We start from the raw sequence: 21,521 nt of genomic DNA, 5'->3' as shown, positions 1-21,521 counted from the left end.
CAAAAAAGTGGCACCTGTGACGGCTCGTACGCATGAAATCTCAGAATAACTAAATAACCTTTAAAGCAAGCAATTGAAATACAGCACGCCAGTCAGACGCTGAATACATGAGGGGGCCAAATGACAGGTCTTTCGAGGAGATGATAGATTTTGTCATCTCTGCACCACAAGGAGAACTATGCAATGAAAATAACTGCGCAAAGGTAGTGAAGGAAAACCGAAAAAAGAATAACCCCTTTTATCAATTACAGGTGGGGAAAAATGAAAAACGTCCAAGCAATATCTATAGAAATCTATCTTCACTTGCTATCAGACTAATGTAAACCTACGCAGTATCCCGGTGTAATGGACGACTAAACGAGAGGATCCACTGTTAGACCGACAAAAAAAAAATGTATAAAGAATGGATCATCACCGACTGCAACTATGCACGTATCTACTGGTTAGAAAAGGCCTATATCCCTTTGTCATCTTGTTGAAACTAGTCAGGCAATGGCTAAAATATGCATCTGCAACCGCAAGCAGCAGCTAGGAGCATAAAGATATCTGAGATGCTGAAAAAGAACCTATAGGTGATCTCTGGGTTGCCGAAAGAAACATCTGCAAAAAAATTTGAGCTCCATATTCACACCATAAATAGGTAATTCAAGTCATCCACTGTTAGGCGAGTCTGACGTCCACCATTTTCATCCTCTCCAAAAGCAGATGCCACCATCTCTCTCTTCTTTTGCTGCAAAAGCAAACCAAGTATTTTTGTTTTACCAACAAATTTCAGAACAAAAGAAATATAACAAAACAGACTTTAAAAACAATAGTCCAATAATGAACTCTTAGTGAATACTAGAAAATGCAATTATTGAAAAAAAAAACACCTTACTAGAGTATGCAACAAAACTGAAGGTACATCAAGAGACACTATTCTTCATTTCGAAACTTTGGCCAGACCGTTAGTGTTGTCAAAACACCGTACCAGAAAATTGTTCAGAAATGCATTTGAGTTTTGATTTCAGAACATGACTGGGTTGAATTAACTACAAAGCAAAAACACCTCCTTAAATGCTTTGGTTAAAAGCAAGCCAATGTTTCTATGGTACGTTAGGAACTACAAGAATCAAAGCAGCTCAAAAGCACTTCAAATCCTTTCAGCCAAAGCATCCAAAAGGCTGCTTTTGCAAAGAGTTGCTCCAACTGCAGGCCAAAAACTAGGCTCAAAATCCATAACCTGTTGATCATGTTAAGCACGAGTTTGTCCAAAAACAAACATCTTTTTCTCAGCCCAGACACTTTTATTGGCTAAAACCAATGCATTAAGACATGCACTCGACCACACTGAGCTTGATGTCTTGAGCTCATCCAAACATCATGTATATACAGTGACCATTAAAGAAAACCTGATCACTTGTCCACCCAGTTCAAATTGTTCTGCCAACATTATGTTGGTAGCTTGAGTACTGTTTAAGGCAAGTTCATTTAATACCACAACCCATTCCCTTTTTCTGTTCCCCTTACTCTGCTATTTAAAGTTGTTTGACTTATTATGGTCACTTGAAAAACTTCGTCGAACCACCTTCACCTAATACCCAAACTCATTCCCTTTTCTGCTTCACTCACTACTTCAAAGAACACCTATGGTATACAGCTTAATAAGCCTTTGAACAATCAATGAATTCAGTTAGCCTTTGAATAACCATTGACTTATAGGTGAAAAATGCATGCCCTTTGCCTCCCAAAATGAGAAACACTAGTTCTTAATTTGCCCATGGCAACGGAAGAACCAAAACCAGTAATATCAAATCAATTGATGGGACCTGAAGCAAATAGCAATGGCAAGGGAGGAACCAAAAATTTCTTACAGATCATTGACAGCACCACGTCTATCATCTCCATGCTCTTAATTGTTAAATAAAACTATTGCATGATCAACCATGGAAGGGCAATTTAAACAAATTATGATGGAGGAAGTGATAAGCTATGCACCTTTGAATGGTGGGGAAAAAAAAGGTGGCCAATTGCTAAGGAACTGGGTAACACAAAATTTTAGAGAAAACACAGTACCTGGAGGGCTAATATACGATCTTCAACAGTATTTTTTACAGTTAATCGCAAAACTGTAACTGCACGAGTTTGTCCAATACGATGTGCCCTATCAATTGCCTGATCTTCAGTTGTAGGATTCCACCATAGGTCCAGAAGCAACACATGGCAAGCTGCAACCATGTTCAGTCCAAGACTAGCTGCTTTCAAAGACATAATCATAACAGATACCTGTAGTGCAAAGGAATCAAACATCAGGGAAATATAACACGTAAAACATTTGAGAGGGCATTTAAAAAACATTATACATAAACCTTTGAAGTTCAAATGGTTAAAATCCCACAAACCTCCGGAAGTGTATTGAAATCCTTCACAGCTTTATCTCGGGCAGTAACTGACATTGTTCCATCCAGTCTTCTGTACTGAATGGAAGAATTTTTAAGACAAGCTTCAAGCAAATCTAGCATTCCTGTCCATTGGGAAAAAACTATGGCTTTCTCCCCAACAGCCTTAATTGGGAGGCATCTTTTATCCATTCCATCCTTAACTGAATCTCTAGAACCAGATGAGGTATCATAACAAGCAACATTTTCATCAACAGAATTCTCTAACAAATTGCCTGTAGGCAAACAATCTTTTGGCTTAGTCAGCGATTGCAGGATTTCAAGAGCTACCCTAATTTTTGATGAATCATGGGGACGGTTGTCAGAGGATGAGCTAACTGCCGCAACAAGCTCAGAATCAGAACAATCCTGACCAGGCTCATCAGATAGAGAACTGTTTAATGTAGCTTTGGAAAACACTGAAGACACATTCAGTCGAACTTTGCAGTTTGACATGGGGCATTGGCTATCATCACCAGTAAGATGCTCAAAGACACACTGTCTGCAGAATACATGACCACATACTGAAACAACAGCATCTTCAGGTGGATCCTGTATGAAATCAGCAAAGATGTCAGAAACAAAAAAAAAAAATTGACCAAGAAGTTTAACAAATACAACTACCATACCTCAGTCCCAAACTAGTTGCTAGATGGAAAAACAGTTTAACAAATAATAAAAGAAAACCGGAATATAAAATAAAGCAGAATTAATGCACAACATTATAAAGAAAATATTAGCAGCAGCAACCCTGTCCAACAATTTGTACAGGCAGGGGGGGAGGCTGCATTGTGCGCTCAAGCTTTGATTAGAAGCTCCTATAATGATGTTGCACCAAAATGTACCTCATATAACTAGTTTTTGAAGTAGAAATAGCTGTTACTTTATCATTTTTGCTATGTTATATTGCAGCTGGGCTATTTTATCTAAACAATCTCTTGAAATACCAGGTTCTGAATGCCATGCAGTGACAACCATGATTCTTAGTTGCTTTTCAGCAAGCCTAGTGCATTTTTTCAAGTAATGTTTGCTTTCCTAACAAACATATCAGCATTACTATTATATAAAAGAAGAAATTATACTCCTAGCCAAACAATACTCCTGTTGGAAATACCAAAAAGTATCCTAGAGGCTTCCAAGGATTTGGAAACTATTCTATGTATAACTGTGAAAGTTCTAGACAGAGCTATTGAGCACTTTGAGACAAAGCAATCGCCTTATTTTGAGGAGGGGATTAATTAGGTATGGTGGGTATGATATGTAGGTCTAGCCACTATGAAAGGAACTTTTCCCCTCAAAATCTGCGAACTCCTGCAGACTTCAGCCAGTACAAGAAGCCTTCTGAATCAAAGACATCAAACACCAAATCGAACATCTCTATTATTAATGCTTGAATTCTAAGATCCTGTTTATTATACATGTAAGTAACAGATATGCAGCTTCAAGACCATCTTTTTTCAGGAAATCCAAAACAAAGCAATTGCAACTGAATCCAATATCTTAAAATCATGTTCCAGATCCCTTCACTGATTGAACTAGCTGATGTTTAAACGAACAAAACAGGATGCAGAAAGGGAAAATTATGATAAATGTGTTTTAATATGCGCATAGAGTTATTTGTGCAATATGCATCCACAATATAAATGTACTGATGAAGTTAACAAAAGGAAACAAATCCAGTAAAGATACAGAAAAAATAAGAGAACATAGAAATAAGTCAAGCAGAAATAGCACAAGAAAAGAAACCACATACACTGCATATGCCACAGCTTGCCAAAGATGCTTCTAAACAATTTAAAAGGCATAATTGTTTCTCCCGAGGAAGCTTCTTTGCCATCTCAACTGAGGAACTACCTAGAGAACTTGAATCTAAACCCGAGACGAGACGAGGATGATCACAAGCTTGTCGAAGACGCAACAGCATCAACAAGATGTTAACATAATTTTGTTTAACAGTTCCAGCAGCTGCATATTCCTGACAAACAAGTGTAGTTCAAAGAATTATTTGATATGCATACATAAAAGGAGAGTACGGAAATTGAACATTTTTGCTTCATAGCAGGTATATGATTAAATTCTATCAAGAAAATTGAAATCAGTTCTAAATTACTCTTCTGGTAAATTCATACTTTAAACTGAGCTCGTGAATCAATTTCTAGTCTGGTGTAGAATTCACGTTCTTCCTCTGTAAAGTCCACTTTTTTTAGTTCTACTACTCTGGGAGGTAGGTTAATAATTGGTTCCCCGTCAAGAAGAGTGCCTAGAGCACAAAATAGACGTCAGATGAGTCCAAAAAGAAACTGCAATAAGTTGCACAACATCAACAGGCTAGCTACAATTTACAATATAAATATGACACAAACCAGACAAGAAAAAAAAACATATAGATGAGCATGCAAAGACAGAAATTGTGCAGGTAAGATTTTTCAAACAGATCAAAGGATACTAATATGTTTATGCAATGCCAGACTTAAAAAAAGTTCTCTGTGAGTAATAAAATCATAGTAGACAGTGCCTGTTCATGCACTGAGACACCAAACAATAGAATATGTTTCTTGTAACTAAAATCCATCAACTAATCACAGGGTTAAATCATTTGTGTATCCTGAAGATGTAACCTTTAGATCACTCCACAGCAGGACCCTCATGGCAAAAATGGAAAGAACTCTTAACCACATTCCTAGTTGAGACCAATGCTTCTAGCTAATACGCTACTAATCAATTTGCCAACAGAGGAAAAGAATGAAAAGAGTAGTTGAAACCTGTGAAAAAACTTCCTCTACTACCGATGCAATCCCAATGAATTGGAAGACAAACAAAGCATTCAGACCAGGACAAATAATGCAACATCCAGCCAAGCAACAAGCCTCGAATAGAGAACAAATATAAAGGATCTCAATTCTACAACAAAGGAGATAGGTAGAAGGTCCTGGAGGTTTTTACAGTCATAATAAATCAAATTAAGGATCTTTGGCAAATCCAGCCAGGATGAATTTCACCATATGGACTAACAAATACGCTACTAATCAATTTGCCAACAGAGGAAAAGAATGAAAAGAGTAGTTGAAACCTGTGAAAAAACTTCCTCTACTACCGACGCAATCCCAAGGAATTGGAAGAAAAACAAAACATTCAGACCAGGACAAATAATCAGAGCATCCAGCCAAGCAACAAGCCTTGAATAGAGAAAAAATATCAAAGGATCTCAATTCTACAACAAAGGAGATGGGTAGAAGGCCCTAGAGGTTTTTAGAGTCATGATAAAACAAATTAAGGATCTTTGGAAAATCCAGCTAGAATGAATTTCACCATATGGACTAACAAATACACAAAATTAGTGCACAGAAAACTCATACAATCTTACCTTTGGTGCGACGAAGCATTACTGTCTTCAAAACAGCTTGTAATTTTTTGTACCCTTTTTGTTCATTCTTTTGAATTGGGACCTTTATTGCTGAGCAGAATAGCTTGTAGCCAGCATATGGGTCATATCTGAGGAATCTGAAATAGCTATAGAGATCATCAATTGCATTTTGGATAGGGGTACCAGACAAGCACCACCTGCGTTTTGCCCGAAGACCCCAACAGGCCCTGGCCACATGAGTTCTGTGATTCTTGATGCTCTGGGCTTCATCAAGGACAACCCTAAACCATGCCACCTTTGCAAGAGGCCGGGCAATGGACTCAAGCATTGCACTATCCATTCCTTTCTTATTCTTTGAACCCTTTTTGCCAAAACTAGGAGGATTTTTTCTTTTCTTACTGTATGAAAATCCTAGGCGCGGAGCATCATCGCCTTCCATTCTTCGTTTCTCTTCATCATCTTCATCAGCCAGAGGCTGCCTTGGGACCTCCATGCTGACAATTGAATATGTTGTAATGACAACATCATACTTTGCCAGCTCTGAAGGATCCTTTGTTCGATTGCTTCCATGGTATACTAGAACCGAGAGATTGGCTTCAGTGGTTACCTTCTTACGCAATTCATCATCCCACTGCCGCAGGACACTTGTTGGGCAAACAATGAGAGTTCCAGCAGCTGGCCTTCCCTTGGATTGCCCAGAAGAGTTCAGGCTCTTTGTTGAACTATGATTTGATGTAACTTGAGAACCATCGGCACCTTTCTTCATTCTGTCAATCTCAGTAACTCCATCATCATCATCATCCAAATTTAAGGTTTCACACTCTTCTTTCTTAACAGCCACAGCATCCGCTCGATGAGAAGGAGCTCTTTCCTTGAGTATAAGAGCAATGGTTGATACTGTTTTTCCCAGCCCCTGTGAGAAAATGATTGCATAAATCACCAAGCCACAAAAAAAAGGGTGGGGGGGTTCTCAATGTTAGAACCATCAAGTGTCTTTAGCAAGTTAACAAAATCTACCTGATCATCTGCAAGAATTCCTCCAGAACAGTGCAAGCTAGAGGTTTCCTTCTGAACCATCCATGACAACGCAATTCGCTACACAGGAAATCATTGGACATCAATGGGATAATAATACATAATCATGCAAATCCATAAGCCCATAAAAAGCACACTCAGCCATGATTTCAGATAACTATACAAGTCAGACTGAACTTAAATCTCTCTCATTGCATTGAAAACACAACACTCCATGCAAAGAATCTTGGTGTCGAGGAGAAATCCACTTCAAAATGTAATTTTTTTTCCACTGGTACAAACTTGAAATTTATTTTGTTTGTATGGATTAACAATTTATTTTGTTTGTATGGATTAACATGAACAAAAGCATAACACAACTCAAGACACATTGTGGGCAACTTGAAAAATCCATCTTCATGTGCCTCTCTGTAGGCATTTTGCCTTGCTACTGAAGAGGAATATTACAGTTAATTGCTTGTGGGCATATAGGAGATCAAAGATATTCTAAGCTTCTCGTTGATCCACATCTGGTGACTGCAAAGAGATAGTCTGGAGTGGAAAACTAGTTCCACATGTTCAGAATTATTGCGAGGAAATTCAAACTTTGACAGACTGCTGATAGAAATCAGTTCCATGATACATATTGACTTCATGATGCATCTAAAGCATCAACAGTACTACTTTTATCTTTGTTTATTTTGTTATAGCCTTATTTATTTATCTTTGTTTTCTTTTTGTTAAACTTACAAGTTACAATGCAGTAATTTTATCTTTGTTTATCTTTGTTTATTTTGTTATAGCCTTATTTATTTATCTTTGTTTTCTTTTTGTTAAACTTACAAGTTACAATGCAGTAATTTTATCTTTGTTTATCTTTGTTTATTTTTTTATAGCCTTATTTATTTATCTTTGTTTTCTTTTTGTTATACTTACAAGTTACACTGCAGTAATGCTGGATTCACAAGTCATGATGAGCTCAAAGTGTTCTGAGATTGCCATGCAAGATTGATTGATATGCCACTTATCAGATTCTGTGCATCTTATACAGTCATCAACTCATAGCTACAGATCAGCCTGCATAAGGAAGAAAAGAAAGATTCCAAACCTGATGTCTCATGAGAGGAACTGCCAAAACACCATCGGGTGGAACAGCTTCAGAATTTGGTTGAGCAAGATCCTGCCATAAAATTAGTCATGTCAAATACTCGTAATGGTAGTCATGATATAAGAATCATGGAATCATGAACTCTTTAATTTCCAAATACAGAAAACAGTGAGGTATTTATGCAAGATGGCAGGACTATGTCTCTTCTCACACATGAGAAAATCAGTTGAATTTCAATGGCAATCACAACTTTATTATTTTTTCAGTTGAAATATTTTCTAGGGAGGACAAGTTCTCAATAAAGGAAATAAAAATTATGTCCCCGCTAATATGTGAGCAAATGCCTGCACATTGCACTCATATGCTTATTGTCAAGTCATTTGGTGAGAATGTGTCTCTGAGTGTGACAGCTGAACAAAATATTTCAGGCAGAGAGACTGGAAATCTCAGATCAATGCGATGACACCTCGCCAGAAAGTAAATTGGACTCCAGCTCCAACGCATTCCAAATTCTGTATTTAATTAAGTTCCAATTTCTTTTGAATTCAGAAGGAATTGATAATCAAAATTTTGGTTTTAGCATAACAACGCAGGTAGGTTCCCAGCTCACAATACTGACCTGCAGTGCAACTCGAAGTACAAGGCGCTCATCATTGGCCCTGAACCTTGTGCCTTCTACTGCAGAATGATGAGGTGAATCATTATATGTAGGTCGTTGCAAAGGAACTATGGACTTTATAGAAGCAAAAGATTGGTTTGAGTAAGCAGGTTGACTGATATCATCAAGAATACATATATCAGGATCATCATCAACATGGGATTTGCTTCCAGACGAATTACTCTCAATTGATTCAGGGCTGACTATTGAAAGATGAGAACCCAAGGCCTTAGACTGAATCGGTATACCCAGTTCTTCATCCTTACCACAACTCAACTGCTTGTTGCTTATATTGAATGTCTGAGCAACGGGAAAATACTGCTCTGAAGCATTTAAATTCAAATATGCACTGTCCAAGGGAAACCTACCAACAACTCCCTCCACTTGATCTCTTGAAGATCCAATGGTCACACACCCCCGTTCATCCTTAGTGTAAATTACATGCTTCTGACTTTGCACAGACGATAAAAAACCTGATGATGACTGTTTTTTGTCTTCGTCAACAAAAGCACCATTTCCATCACTCCAGGAACACTTTCTGTCGAGAGCTTCAGTAACTCCACCAGACTGCCATGTCATGTTCCTACACACAGCCGATCCATCAGTTTTTTCATCGCCTACACGAACTGTTTGGTCCCCACTGATGCCTAACTGAATATAACTGGATTGCATAACTGATGCCTTGTCATTAAAAAGTCCATCTTCAGCACTTGATGAAAAATTTCCACTGATTGGTGGCATATAGTCGATACCTTCATATTTAACATTCATCATGTTTACATCAGAGTAAGGCATCATCGAAGTCTCTGATCCAGAGCATGCACTCTCAGGTTGAAAATCATTAATTTCTTGATTGTTGTGCGATAATCCAAAATTAAAAGCACTGGAAAAATCGCATTGTGGAGAATCAGTATAATGTGTATCATATTCGTTCATGCCAAATTGCATAGCTGAATGATTATTGCTGAATTCAGTATGAAAATCAGGATAATGCCAGACATCAGACTTGGGAGAAATCATATCATGTGAAAAAACATCTGTATTCATCAACTGCATGTCCATGGATCTATCAATGTCATTTTCAGGTTCTAGGATTTCTAAGCTATTCTTAACGAATGCATCACCAGATCCAAACTTCTCATCCGAACTGTCCATCCAAGAACCATGTGCAGCATCTGCAATTATCAGGAAACATAAATCAGAACTCCAATCATAAATCACAATGATCTAAATCAACCTCCCAAATGCACATCATCAAACACACAATACAAAAGCAAAAGTGGCTGAGAGTTTACATGCCTGTGGATTTGAAGTTCCCTTCCACATGCCTCAACTGGTTTCCATTTTCATCCAAAAGAGGATTTAAATTCAAACCACGTGCATGATCTGCAATACAGCTAGACACTCCATCAGCAAAAGTAGTAGATGCTGTACTGCAACTGGCTATCTCTGATTTCAACACTCCATCCCTCATTGTTCCTTGATCCTCTTGAAACGGTAAACAAAACTCTCTATTACTTCCAGAGTAAGCATGCATTGAAGAGCTCATTTGTTTCCCTGCATAATCAAAAGAACCACCCAAATGACCTACACTAGCATCTGAACCTTCTGGGTTGTGTATAGAGTTCGCGACATAATCCACAGATCCATCCCCTCCATCTGCCCCTTCTATCATCTGAGACCCTAAACAGTATTCGAACAAGCAAATTAATTACAATAGTACCAACATAACATTCCAAGGATTATATTGCGTTTCAATCTATTACCACTTTGTAAATGCCAGATTCCGCCATTTCCAGTATCCGGCACTGGCTCAGCCTGCAAATTCTCAACCAAAATATCCCCTTTACCACTCTGCAATTTCACATTAAAATTAAAAAAAAAATACTAAAAAAAGGGGAAAACAGCAAAAGCATCCCTCTGTTTTTTTTTTTTCCCTCCTCGAGTGAAGAATTAAGACTATTTCACGTTCAATTAATTAATGATATAACATGAAATTCAAGCAGAAAACCAGTTAAAGTTCTAAGAAACCTAAAATCCAGTTCAACTTAACCTCTCATCGAAGACATCACCGTATTCCCATGCAAACCCGAGTCGTTCAAAACCAACGCCGGTTATCGAAACTTACCGGAGAAGCACGTAGTTCTTCTTCAAGAATAGTATAAAACAAGCCGACATCCATTGGCAAGTCCTCCTCCTCTCCATCTCCAGTATTTCCATCACCAACGGCCACGATTTCACCACCTGGCATCATACTCCTCGTGCTCCCGCCCGCCATTATAATGATCGTCAACACAACTTACAAAAACAAAAGGAAAAAACCCTAACAGTGAATAGAATTCAATTCAATTCTTTTTAAAGGAGAAATCCAAATCCAAATCCAAATCCAAGTTGTAACTGTTTTTGAGAGGGGGGGGAAATTACAGCGAAGTTTCGGGTTTGGGGTTTTTGTGTTTTTGTGGCGTGTGTTGTGGTTTGTGGACTTTTTCATGATCCGAAACGGAAAGAATGAAAAGAAGATAAAAATGTGTAGAATAGAATAGAATAAAAAAAAAAAAAAGTTGAAGGAAATCTCGTGAAGAATGCAAGTGGCGCGGGTTTAAATATAGGGAGACGAAGGTTTGAGGTGGGGGCGGTGCGTAGGTTAACGACTTTTTCTTTTTTTTTTCTTTTTTTTTTTAATAATAATACTTTGTTTTTGGTGATAGAAATAAATCAATAATGGTCAAGTTTTATTAATTATTGCGTGTTAGCTGGGGATGGGAAAGTGAAGGCGTGACGGCGGCTTTGGGTTGGTTATTCTCGTTTGGTTGGTCGTTTTCACATCCGCCGGGGATCGGGCTGCTCGGGGATGGTTAATTGTTTTATCTCGTCCCTCTAGTTAATTTAATACAAGGAAATCGACAACATGACACTCAAAAGTTACATTTAGCAAGGTCATGATTAAATTTCAGAACTAAAAATTCAAGATGCTAAGCACCAACCTGGTGCTTACACCCCTCTCTACCTGGTGAAGAAATATAGATTTTTTTGTAATTTTTTAATTTTTTTTCATATATCATTATCCATTCTCTACTTATTTCATATATTCTAATTTCACATAACACCAACAATTTGAATTAATTCCCAATATTATGCTTGCATTCATAAAATAATCAAACAATTAGAATGCTTATATTCTCCATTCAACAACTTCAATTGAACTTCTTTCAAATTCGAAGACATTATTATAACTCACATCCTAATAAAATTAACATCAATTATTAATCAAAATTTATCTTTCTAATTTTATTTTATTTTTTTGTCGAAACCCATAAAAAAAGGGGATTAAATTTTTTTTTTTCTAATATTTCACATATTAGAACATTACCCACTATTATTTTATATATGTAAACATTAATTCATCACAACTTCATGAATTAACACGCATCAAAATCACAAACTCACGTCACAATCACTATTAACACAAGCAATAAATCATCATACACCAAAAATACATTAATTTAATCAGGAGTAGGGAATTTGACGCCTTCTAACTCAAAAAAAATAAAGGATTGAAAGCTTTGAAATCACCCCAAAAAATTATTTTCTTACTCCCATGTTTCTCTCTATCAATGTCGTACCCTTTAAAGAAGAAATTCTTTGATTTCTTTGTGTTAGAAAATAATATAAATTATATATTGGGATCTCATCTAATATTTTAAGATATTGGGTCGAGATGATTATTTGACATGGTATCATAGTCTTGATGACCAAATGGTCACAAGTTTGAATTTCACAATTCTTATTTATTTAATAAAAATTAAGTATAAGGTAATGTGAGGGCTTTCACTTGAGGGAATGTGTTAGGGAATAATATAAATCATATCTTGAGACCTCATCTAACAATTTAAGTTATTGAATTAAAATGATTCTTTGACACTTTGTAATTTCCTTGCTCAAATCCCCTCGCAGAACACTATAATCATTTTTATCTATCCTTTTTTCTTTTCTTTTTTATGAATTTTATGTGTGTTGTTGGTGGATTTTTCACTCAATATCCACCCCTTCTTAAAACCTAGAATGGTCGGCCACATTGGCTAATTTTCAACACTATTCATGCTTGAATAGTAATAATTTTTCTCTTTTTTTTTCACTCATGGATCTCTTTTTATTGTTTGAACAATTAAGCTTATTTATTCTCTGTGGTTTCTATATAATGTTTTTCTCAATTTTTGACTTATTCAATTATATCATTTTCCATCATTAAACTTTTTAAATAAAAATTTATATTCAATCAATAATTACTACTATTATCACTATTTTTTTTATTTTACCAAAACTTTAACCAGTTCAAAGGAATTTTACCTGGAATTTACAATATATGTATCATGTGTGTATGCAATTGTGCTGAAAATTAGGATATTAGAATTTTTGGGTAAAAAACTATTCAAATAGGTTTTTTTGGTTAAGAATTACGAGGCCTGACTTTTTAAACACCTAAAATGACCAACAAGCAAATTAAAGATGATGCGTTGTTTAGTCGTTTTAAGACAATCCAGCTAAGCAAAAAAAATTATATGAATTATGTGTGTGCATATGCCCTCGAGGGTTGGCCAATCAAGCCCAGACATAGGCTACTTTTTAAAAAAGATTTTTTAAAATCTCATTTAAATAAAATCAATAAAATTAGTTTTTAAAAATTATGTCATTGAATACCATTTGGCTAGTGTTTCTTTTATAAATGAGATTATGAATTTTATATATATATATTATCATGTGTTTTTTTTGTATGCTCTTTGTGATTTTTTCCCTCCATGTTTGATCCGAGTTAATTATAATTGAATGAGAAAAATTATATTTTAGATATTATTTTATTAGATAACAATTAATTATGTATTATTGTTGGATGAGATTCTTGCTTTTTATGATTTAAAAAAAAAACATTGTTGAAATAATGACTTTTATTGTAAAAACAATAATTTTATTGCTATATAGTTAAATAAAAATATAAAAAATAATTTGAAATAAAGCAACAGAAACAAACTTACTAAAATAAAAAACATCACAAAAAAAAGCTACTATAATGTTCATAAAAACCAGAAAAATAAAAATATTGTGGACCGAATGAACAGTAAAATATGTACGCGCGAACACTAAGTACAATGAACAGTTATAAATAATAATACACCCTATCCAATATTCAAGGTTTAATTTAATTTAACTTTGAAGAGAAATATTAGCAATTGATCTGAAATGAACATTGATTAAAACGACGTGTCATATTTCGTAGAACACAAGAAAATTTGCACATCCTGTCTAATGAATAATTGACGAGCTACTAGAGAGCCCGATTGGGTACACGGAAGAGTTCTCATCATTGCATTGCCTGGAATGTGCCATCATGAAAACCAAATCCAGCTGTTTATTTTAAAATATTACTATTGACATATTATAATTTAAAATGTTTTTTATTTATATATATATTAAAATAATATTTTTTTTAAAAAAAATTAATTTTAATGTTAGTAAATTAAAACGAATTAAAAACATAAAAAAATATTTTTAGTAAAAAAATTCAAAATTTGAGCGAAAACACGCTCTATATCTGTTAAAGTTAAACAATCCAAAATTAAATAAAACAAAAATACAAACATAAAAGAGAAGAAGGCTAGAGTTTCATGGATTATTTTATTCTAAAGCTCTTCTTTAAATTTAAATATAAATAGATTATACATAGGCTAAGCTAAAAATATTATTATATACTTAATGAATAAAATAAAATAAATGTATTTCTTAACAACAACAATGTTTCTAAGTGTCTGTTTAGCATTGTAATAGATTTTACGATTATAGTTTAAAAAATAATAATTTTAGCTATGTTTTAAAAGAATATATATTCATTTAAAACTGATATGAGATGGCATTTTGCATGCAAAATGAATGGAAAAAGTTTTCATGAATAAAAAATATGTTATTTTAATTTTTATAGTTAAGGTGCGCGCAAATTAGTCCGGACACCCATGTTAATAAAAAAAAAATTTGAAACATAATTATATACAATACAAGAAGCAAAAGCTATTTGACAATTTAAATAAATTTTTTTATGGTTATATAAAAGCAATTATTTTGATAGAAGAATAACTTGCTTGTTTTAAATTTAGTGAGCGTTTGGAAATGCGGTTCAACCTATATTTCTAAAAAATTCAATTTATTTTTGCTAAAAAATAATTTTTTTTAGTTCGTTTTGATATGCTGATTTCAAAAATAATTTTAAAAAAATAAAAAAAAAACATCATTTTGATATATTTGTAAGTAAAAAACATTTTAAAAAACAATCGCAACCACATTCACAAACAGGCAAAGCCATTCCGGTGCACTCTTAGGTTCCATCACAGACCATATCTTTTAGTTCCGACGGTGAGGTGAGAAAATAAGGATTTATCAACTAAAATAAGTTTTTGAAACATCTCCCGTGACAAGCTTTTGCCTGGGAATCCAAAGTATAGAAAATAAATCTTTACTCTATTTTTCTCAACTTTACTTGCAGTGTCGTAATGAAGTAAAATAAGTAAAGTAATGTGATTATAAAACTCTCTAAAATTAAAGATGTCTTAATCTTGAGTTTGGTAAGGATTCATTTTAGTGGTTCAAGATTCCTGCACATAAATTTTTTAAAATAAAGGTAAGCAAAGAGGATTTAATTAGAAGAAAAAAACTTAAAAGTCCCCAATCTATGAATAAAATAGATCGAAAATGGCGGGGGAATGGAATCATGGATGGGAACGTCAAGGCCTGCCTTTACATGGGAGGTAAGATACACGCAACATATAATCATAGTTATTATTATTATTATTATTATTATTTTGGATAATCATAGTTATTATACTCACCGGTGTAATAGATTAAGAGGGCGTTTGTTTACGCGGTAGCTTTAGCTTTTAAAGCAAACCGCGTAAACCAGGTGTTTGGTAACATTTAAACAGCAGTTTATTATTTGGTGGGTCCCATAATTTTTTGTGTAAACCGGCGTTTTGCAGAAGCAGCTGGGAGCTGCTTCTCTCCAGCTGCTTCTCTTAATTCACATGGGCACTGTTCATAACAGTGCCCATTCCAGGTGATGCCAGGTGAATTATAATTCACCTGGGCACTGTTCACTCAAGAAGTGAACAGTGCCAAGGTGAATTATAATTCACCCGCAAGAAGCATTCACCTGGCACTGTTCACGTGAACAGTGCCAGGTGAATTTTTTTTCACTATTCATGCGAGTAAAATTTATTGGACCGCGTCCGACTTGGTAAAAAAAAAAGTTAATTTTTTTAAAATTATGTTTTACTCAAAAAAATAATGTTTAATATTATTTAATAACACTACATAAATTAGAAGAATATCGCATGATGACGTAGCATTTGTGGAATTTGATCGCAATTCCAATTCTGTTTCTGATGATATTTTACCTGATTTTGTTGCACCCTCAAAAAACCATGGAAACTATAGTCCTTATCAGATGAATTTCATACGTGATGAAATTGTAGATAATTTAATGGAATAATAAAAAGTATTTGATATAAAATATTATTTATTTAATAATGTAATAATGGTAGTTAAATCTACAATATTGTAGTTAAATCTACTATATTTAAATTAAAAACCATCAATATTAATATATATTTTTTAAAATTATTTTATAACCTCAATTTCAAAAGCATTCTTAACCAAACACATTAAATCACTTTTTTTTCAACCTCAATTTCAACTACAGTTTTAACCAAACACCTATTTTTTCAAACCAACCTCAACTAAAAGTACTTTTTATAAAACAACTTTTTTCAAACCACAACCACAACAGCTACCGCAATACCAAACACACTCTAATTCGACTGGTTAGGTTTTATTTTAAACCAATCTGATTATTGATTTAGCTAGATTTAGGTTTTTTAATGGATTTGACTTTGATTTGGTTAACTTAAATAAAATTGGATTAACTTTAAAAAATAAAAAATTCTAAAATAATATTATTTTAGATAAAATTATTAATCATGGCTAACCTATGATAATTTAATGAACCATGGACTTAGCGTGTCTGTTTGGAAGTGTGCTAGATATTATGTTTTGAAGTGTTTTTACTTGAAAATATATTAAAATAATATTTTTTAATATTAATGTATTAAAACAATACAAAATATTAAAAAATTAAATTTAATTAAAAAAATTCAAATTTTAAACAAAGCAACACCAAATATTTTTTAGCCTGTTTGGGAATGCAGTGCAAACCACGTTCTCTCAAATTTTAAATTTTATTTTTTTGTTAAAAAATATATTTTTAAATTTTTTTAGATCATTTCGATATCAAAAATAAATTTTAAAAAATAAAAAAAATATTATTTTAATATATTTATAAACAGAAATTATTTTAAGTCATTATCTCAATCTATTTTATTTCCTGAGTCACCGCCGCTGACAACTGTGCTAGCACTGAGCTTGTAGAAAAAGAAAACTCTAGTTGGCGAAGATTCCTGACAATGCCAAATGTGAATGAGATTTAAATTAAAGTCCTCGTGGTTCACGTTTCTAAGAAAGTACCAAGTTGGGGTACATGTAAGGGAATTTCATCGACTTGTTTTCCATGCAGGCAGATGCTCCTTCTGTTTCTTGTCTGCTGCCAAAAAAGAAACAGTGTTTGGTACATTAATTTTAAAAATAAAATTTAATCTTTTCATCTCAAATTTGTTGTTTTTCAGGTTTTTTTTTAATTGTTTTAATACATTAATTTTAAAAATAAAAAAAATATTTTAATATATATTTTTTAAAAATTTAAAAACAATCGACATCAAAATCTTCACATACGTAGAAAACCGTGTCCTCGGAGTTTTCGTATGGAATCAGCCAAACTTGTGTTTGGTAGTTGTGATCAAAGAGGAAGCATCCAATGCTCGATTCATCGCCGACCGTGGCAACTGCATGCAGCAGGTCCTAATCCAACAGTAGTTATTCTAAGGGCACTTGTGCTAGAAACTTCTTAGTCGCAGGGAGGGGTTGTCAGGTCCAATACTTGGAAAGTCTTGTGTAATTTTTAATTTTTATTTTATAAAAAATGAGATTTTATTAAAATATATTAAAATAATATTTTTTTATTTTATAAAAAATATTTTTAATACTAATACATCAAAATAATTTAAAAACACTAAAAAATTATTAAATTAAAATAAAAAAATATTTAAAAAATATTAAATTTTTTTAAAAGCATTTTTAAAACGCAAAAACAAACGTGATTCGGAAAAAAAAACCAAAAAGACTAAATTTGTATGTTAATATGGAAAAGAAAATCAATTGCAATCGAAAATAAACCCTTTCTCTTAAATTATTTCATGAGACTTTGCTGAGAGGTTTACGTGAGATCACCCAATTACATTTATAGGACTTCTTACAAAATTAATTCGAGACTCGAAAAACTTACCATGTAATTGTTTAAAAGAATAGCCGTCAATTGAGAGAGAAAAAAATAATGTTTAGTATTTAGAGTAAGTAAAATTTAAATCTAAACGTAGTGTCATCTTTTTTTCTTATATATGTTTTTAAAATATTATATTGATAAAGTTGTGGAAACTTTAAAATGAATTGAGCTTTTCACGACTATGTTTTGGACTACTGGAATAACTGAACTTGACTTGGTTAACAAGTTGATGAGATAATTGGACTTGATCACTGCTTGGTAGGTTGACGGGGTAACTTTCATGATCACCTACAAAAACAATTTCTTTATCAAAATAAAGAACTATTCAATGTTTAAGTTAGTAAATACAAAAAGAGAGAGCCATGTCAAGAGGGAGAATAATGTGAGGAGTAAAAGAAAAAAAATATGGATAGAGGAGCAAAAGCAAGGGAAGAGCAACTTGCCTTCTTGTGTGATCTGCTTTGCTACTATTAATAGAGTTCTGTATTGTTGAATGAACTTGTGAGTTCTAATGAAATTCTTAAATGAATTTATTTACTTGATGATCCAATATATTTATAGACTTTAATCATGTAAGCTTACCTCATAGAGATAGTACAATGATAAAAAATTATTATTTTTCCTTGTAAGTACCCCATAAAAAAGTGGAGAAAAATGAGTTGTCGGTTGTTATGCCTCGTTGTGCTATTAGTGAGGAGGTTGATGCTTGCGAGTGATTGATGAGAGATATAGGTTGCTATTGACAAGAAATGTAAGTATCATGATAACATTCATTGAAGAGAGTAGCTTGATATCTTATTAACTTCCTTGAAACTCGCCACTTTACCTTAAGTGCATGATATTGGGTTAAGCTCAAAAAATAGTTATTAAAAGACCAGGAGCATTGCGTACTAGGTCGCATGCTTGTGGCAAGCCCGGTTGGACTGCTAAAGGGACTGGATAGTTGGTTCAACCCGAACAAGTGAGGAGTTCAAACCAACTGAGTGTGTCAACCCATTCGGGCTTGGCTTGAACAACCTAGTTATGTCCGTTTGGATTGAATTTTTTTTAATTTGTTTTGCACTATAATATATAAAATGATTTTTCGTTAATTTAAGAATTAGTGTGGCTTGATGTATTCGATGTGAAATTATAAAAGACTAGTAGTGATGCTCTAAAGTGATTCATACATATCCTGGTGTTTATAAATACTTAGAGCTAGGTAGAATAAAAAGGTCTTTGGCCACTTCGATCATTTTTCATGGATACGTTAGTTGTCATAGACGTCAAACGACAAGCACCGATAAATTATTGTAAGATAGCCAGAAATTATTGCCAGCGTTTTGTGAGAAGTTACTAGGATAGCACCTTGTAGAAGTGGCATGTTTGGTCTTTTTCCAAAACATAAATAGACCAAGAGAGAAGAAGTGAAAACCCACATAAGTTCATAACTATATGATCATCCCTCCATGTCACGAGATGATTCTTCTGGATTAAAAATTTGTATAATGCAACTATGTCTCTTCTCTCAAGCAAGTTTTAATATCCGATTGAATTTTATAATTCAAATGGTCATGTTCTAGATTTTTTTTTTTAAAGATCACTATTTCGAGTCTCATAAATCTCAGAATCACTAGAGACTTACATGGTCTTTAACTTCAGGGCCTGTGAGATTAGTCGAGATGCGTGTAAGCTGGCCCGAACACCCATATTAATAAAAAAGATAACCGATTGAAATTGTAATAATATTATTTTTAAAAAAATATTTTTAATATTATCACATTAAAATAATTAAAGAACATAAAAATAATAATTTAAAACTAAAAAAATTCAAAAGTTCAAAAATTTTAAGCTAAGATTGGTATCTTTTTGAAAATTAAAACACTATGCGATAATATAAAAAAACAAAATCATTTTCAATCCAAAATAACCCTTTATTTTTAGAATTATTCACGAGACTTTGCTAAAAACGTAAGATAACCCAATAAAAAAATTTACAAATAATCTCAAGGTACAGATTCAGCGGTCAATAGACTGCTCTTTTCACGGATTTTTTAAGTTAGAAAATTTAAACTCGATATTTAAATAAATTTATTCTATTAAATCCAGCAAGCAACATCAACTTGGATCTCTCTATCTAGAATTTTCTGACCCAATATTCAAATAAGTCTAACAGCAAGGAGACATTTCTAAATTCGAATTCTATCTTTTTGTATTTTTAATCTCCACCTTGTGTTTTTAATTTACACGCAAGTATGTACTTGTAGGCAAACTCTTTTTTTTTTTTTTTTTTTTTATAAATTGACTCTTGAAAATAGTGTTTTTAAATATGTCCCTGATATAAAAAAAATAAATTTATTTAATTTTTAATTGATATGAACTACCGCACTTGGATCTCTGTCTAAAAATTAAGAAGGGCCCTCGAGTGGTTGAACTGAGCTTTTATTTTTCACAACCAACCCCAAATAAACAAACAACTAACAAGAGACGATTCAAAAACAGGTCAAAGAATTGCGTTTGTAATAGCTTTTCTTTTATTTCTTCTTTTGAGATGCCTAGATTCTAAATTGCAGTTTCAGCGTTTCTAAAAAATTAATTTTTTCTTTATTTAAATTAATATTTTTATATTTTTTTTATGTTCTGACGCGCTGATGTTAAAAATAATTTTTTTAAAATACAAAAGAATTATTTTAATGTATTTTCAAATAAAAAAACTTTAAAAAACAACAGCTATCACACTGACAATACCACCACCACGCAAAGCAGTCATGTATAGACTTGCAGTCATGTATAGACGAATTCCACTCTATCCCCAGCTAAGTTTTTGTATTTGAAATTGTGGTTTTGGTTGTTTTGTAAAGTATTTTTTACTAGGAAAAATATTAAAATAATATTTTTTTTATTTTTTAAAAATTATTTTTAACATCAGCGCATCAAAATGATAAAAAAATACCAAAAAAATTAATTTAAAAAAAAATAAAAAAATTTCAAAACACTTTTTTTTTTTTAAAAAAAAACAGGACTTTAGTACAGTAGCATAGAATTAACCTATTCCAAAAGAAAAGTCTGCGAAAAGGGTGGCTGGCCACTTACAGGCAATACAGCCTCCACCAAGTTCAAGCAACTTAAAGATAAAAAAAGCAGAGACTTTTCGGCTTTCGCAGCTCAATTATTGACTTGAAGGAAACACCCTTTCGTCAATGAATGCATCGAAAGTCACACGTTGCGTGTAGCTGCCCCTACACAAATTCCTTAACAGTTAAGTACCTCGGGTTTTTGTCTTTTCTGGAATAAAGTTTTAATAAACAAGTGTTTTTTTGCCCCCCTCGCTTTACCAGTAATTGAGGTTTGGCAAGTAGAAGAGCCACTTAACGAACTTTTACACAGTCAGAAGTTGGATTTTTTTATTCCACTTTATATTCTTAATAATATTTCTTATTACCATAAAATTGGACACCTACCCATGTGAAATTGCCTGGAAATACCATAGTTATGATAAGATAAACGAGTTCATGTGATATATTGATTTAATCATGTTTGTTTATGTA

The 21,521-nt window shown here is 33.3% G+C and overlaps 1 protein-coding gene across 6 annotated transcripts; it reads right to left on the bottom strand.

The window, feature by feature from the left end:
* Window positions 1-38: 38 nt before the first annotated feature.
* Window positions 39-11,125, bottom strand: LOC7485570 (helicase-like transcription factor CHR28). 6 transcript variants are annotated; one of them, XM_024581176.2, is made up of 12 exons: window positions 10,690-11,125; window positions 10,328-10,415; window positions 9,861-10,244; window positions 8,523-9,736; window positions 7,904-7,975; window positions 6,799-6,876; window positions 5,782-6,694; window positions 4,547-4,677; window positions 4,171-4,392; window positions 2,382-2,969; window positions 2,056-2,265; window positions 39-730 (listed from the first exon to the last, which is right to left on the bottom strand). In XM_024581176.2, the coding sequence occupies exons 1-12, from the start codon at window positions 10,837-10,839 to the stop codon at window positions 626-628; spliced, it is 4,155 nt and encodes a 1,384-aa protein (XP_024436944.1). In that variant the 5' UTR covers window positions 10,840-11,125; the 3' UTR covers window positions 39-625. The 6 variants fall into 6 exon arrangements, with proteins under 6 accessions (XP_024436944.1, XP_024436945.1, XP_024436946.1 ...); XM_024581177.2 differs by having other exon boundaries at window positions 10,328-10,379; XM_024581178.2 differs by having other exon boundaries at window positions 9,861-10,236; window positions 10,328-10,379; window positions 10,690-10,780.
* Between the last annotated feature and the right edge of the window lie 10,396 nt (window positions 11,126-21,521).

The sequence above is a fragment of the Populus trichocarpa genome, chromosome 11, assembly GCF_000002775.5.
Source record: "Populus trichocarpa isolate Nisqually-1 chromosome 11, P.trichocarpa_v4.1, whole genome shotgun sequence".
Lineage (NCBI taxonomy): Eukaryota > Viridiplantae > Streptophyta > Magnoliopsida > Malpighiales > Salicaceae > Populus > Populus trichocarpa.
This window is presented reverse-complemented; position numbering and strand designations above follow the sequence as displayed.

What these genes read in the sequence shown, in the direction of transcription:
- LOC7485570 (XM_024581176.2), bottom strand. Translation starts at nt 10,839, where the DNA reads ATGGCGGGCGGGAGCACGAGGAGTATGATGCCAGGTGGTGAAATCGTG. An exon ending in AATCTGGCATTTACAAAGTG is followed by an intron (nt 10,245 to 10,327) that starts GTAATAGATTGA and finishes AATACTGTTTAG; the next exon opens with GGTCTCAGATGATAGAAGGG. An exon ending in CAAGCTGTGGCATATGCAGT is followed by an intron (nt 2,970 to 4,170) that starts GTATGTGGTTTC and finishes GATTTCATACAG; the next exon opens with GATCCACCTGAAGATGCTGT.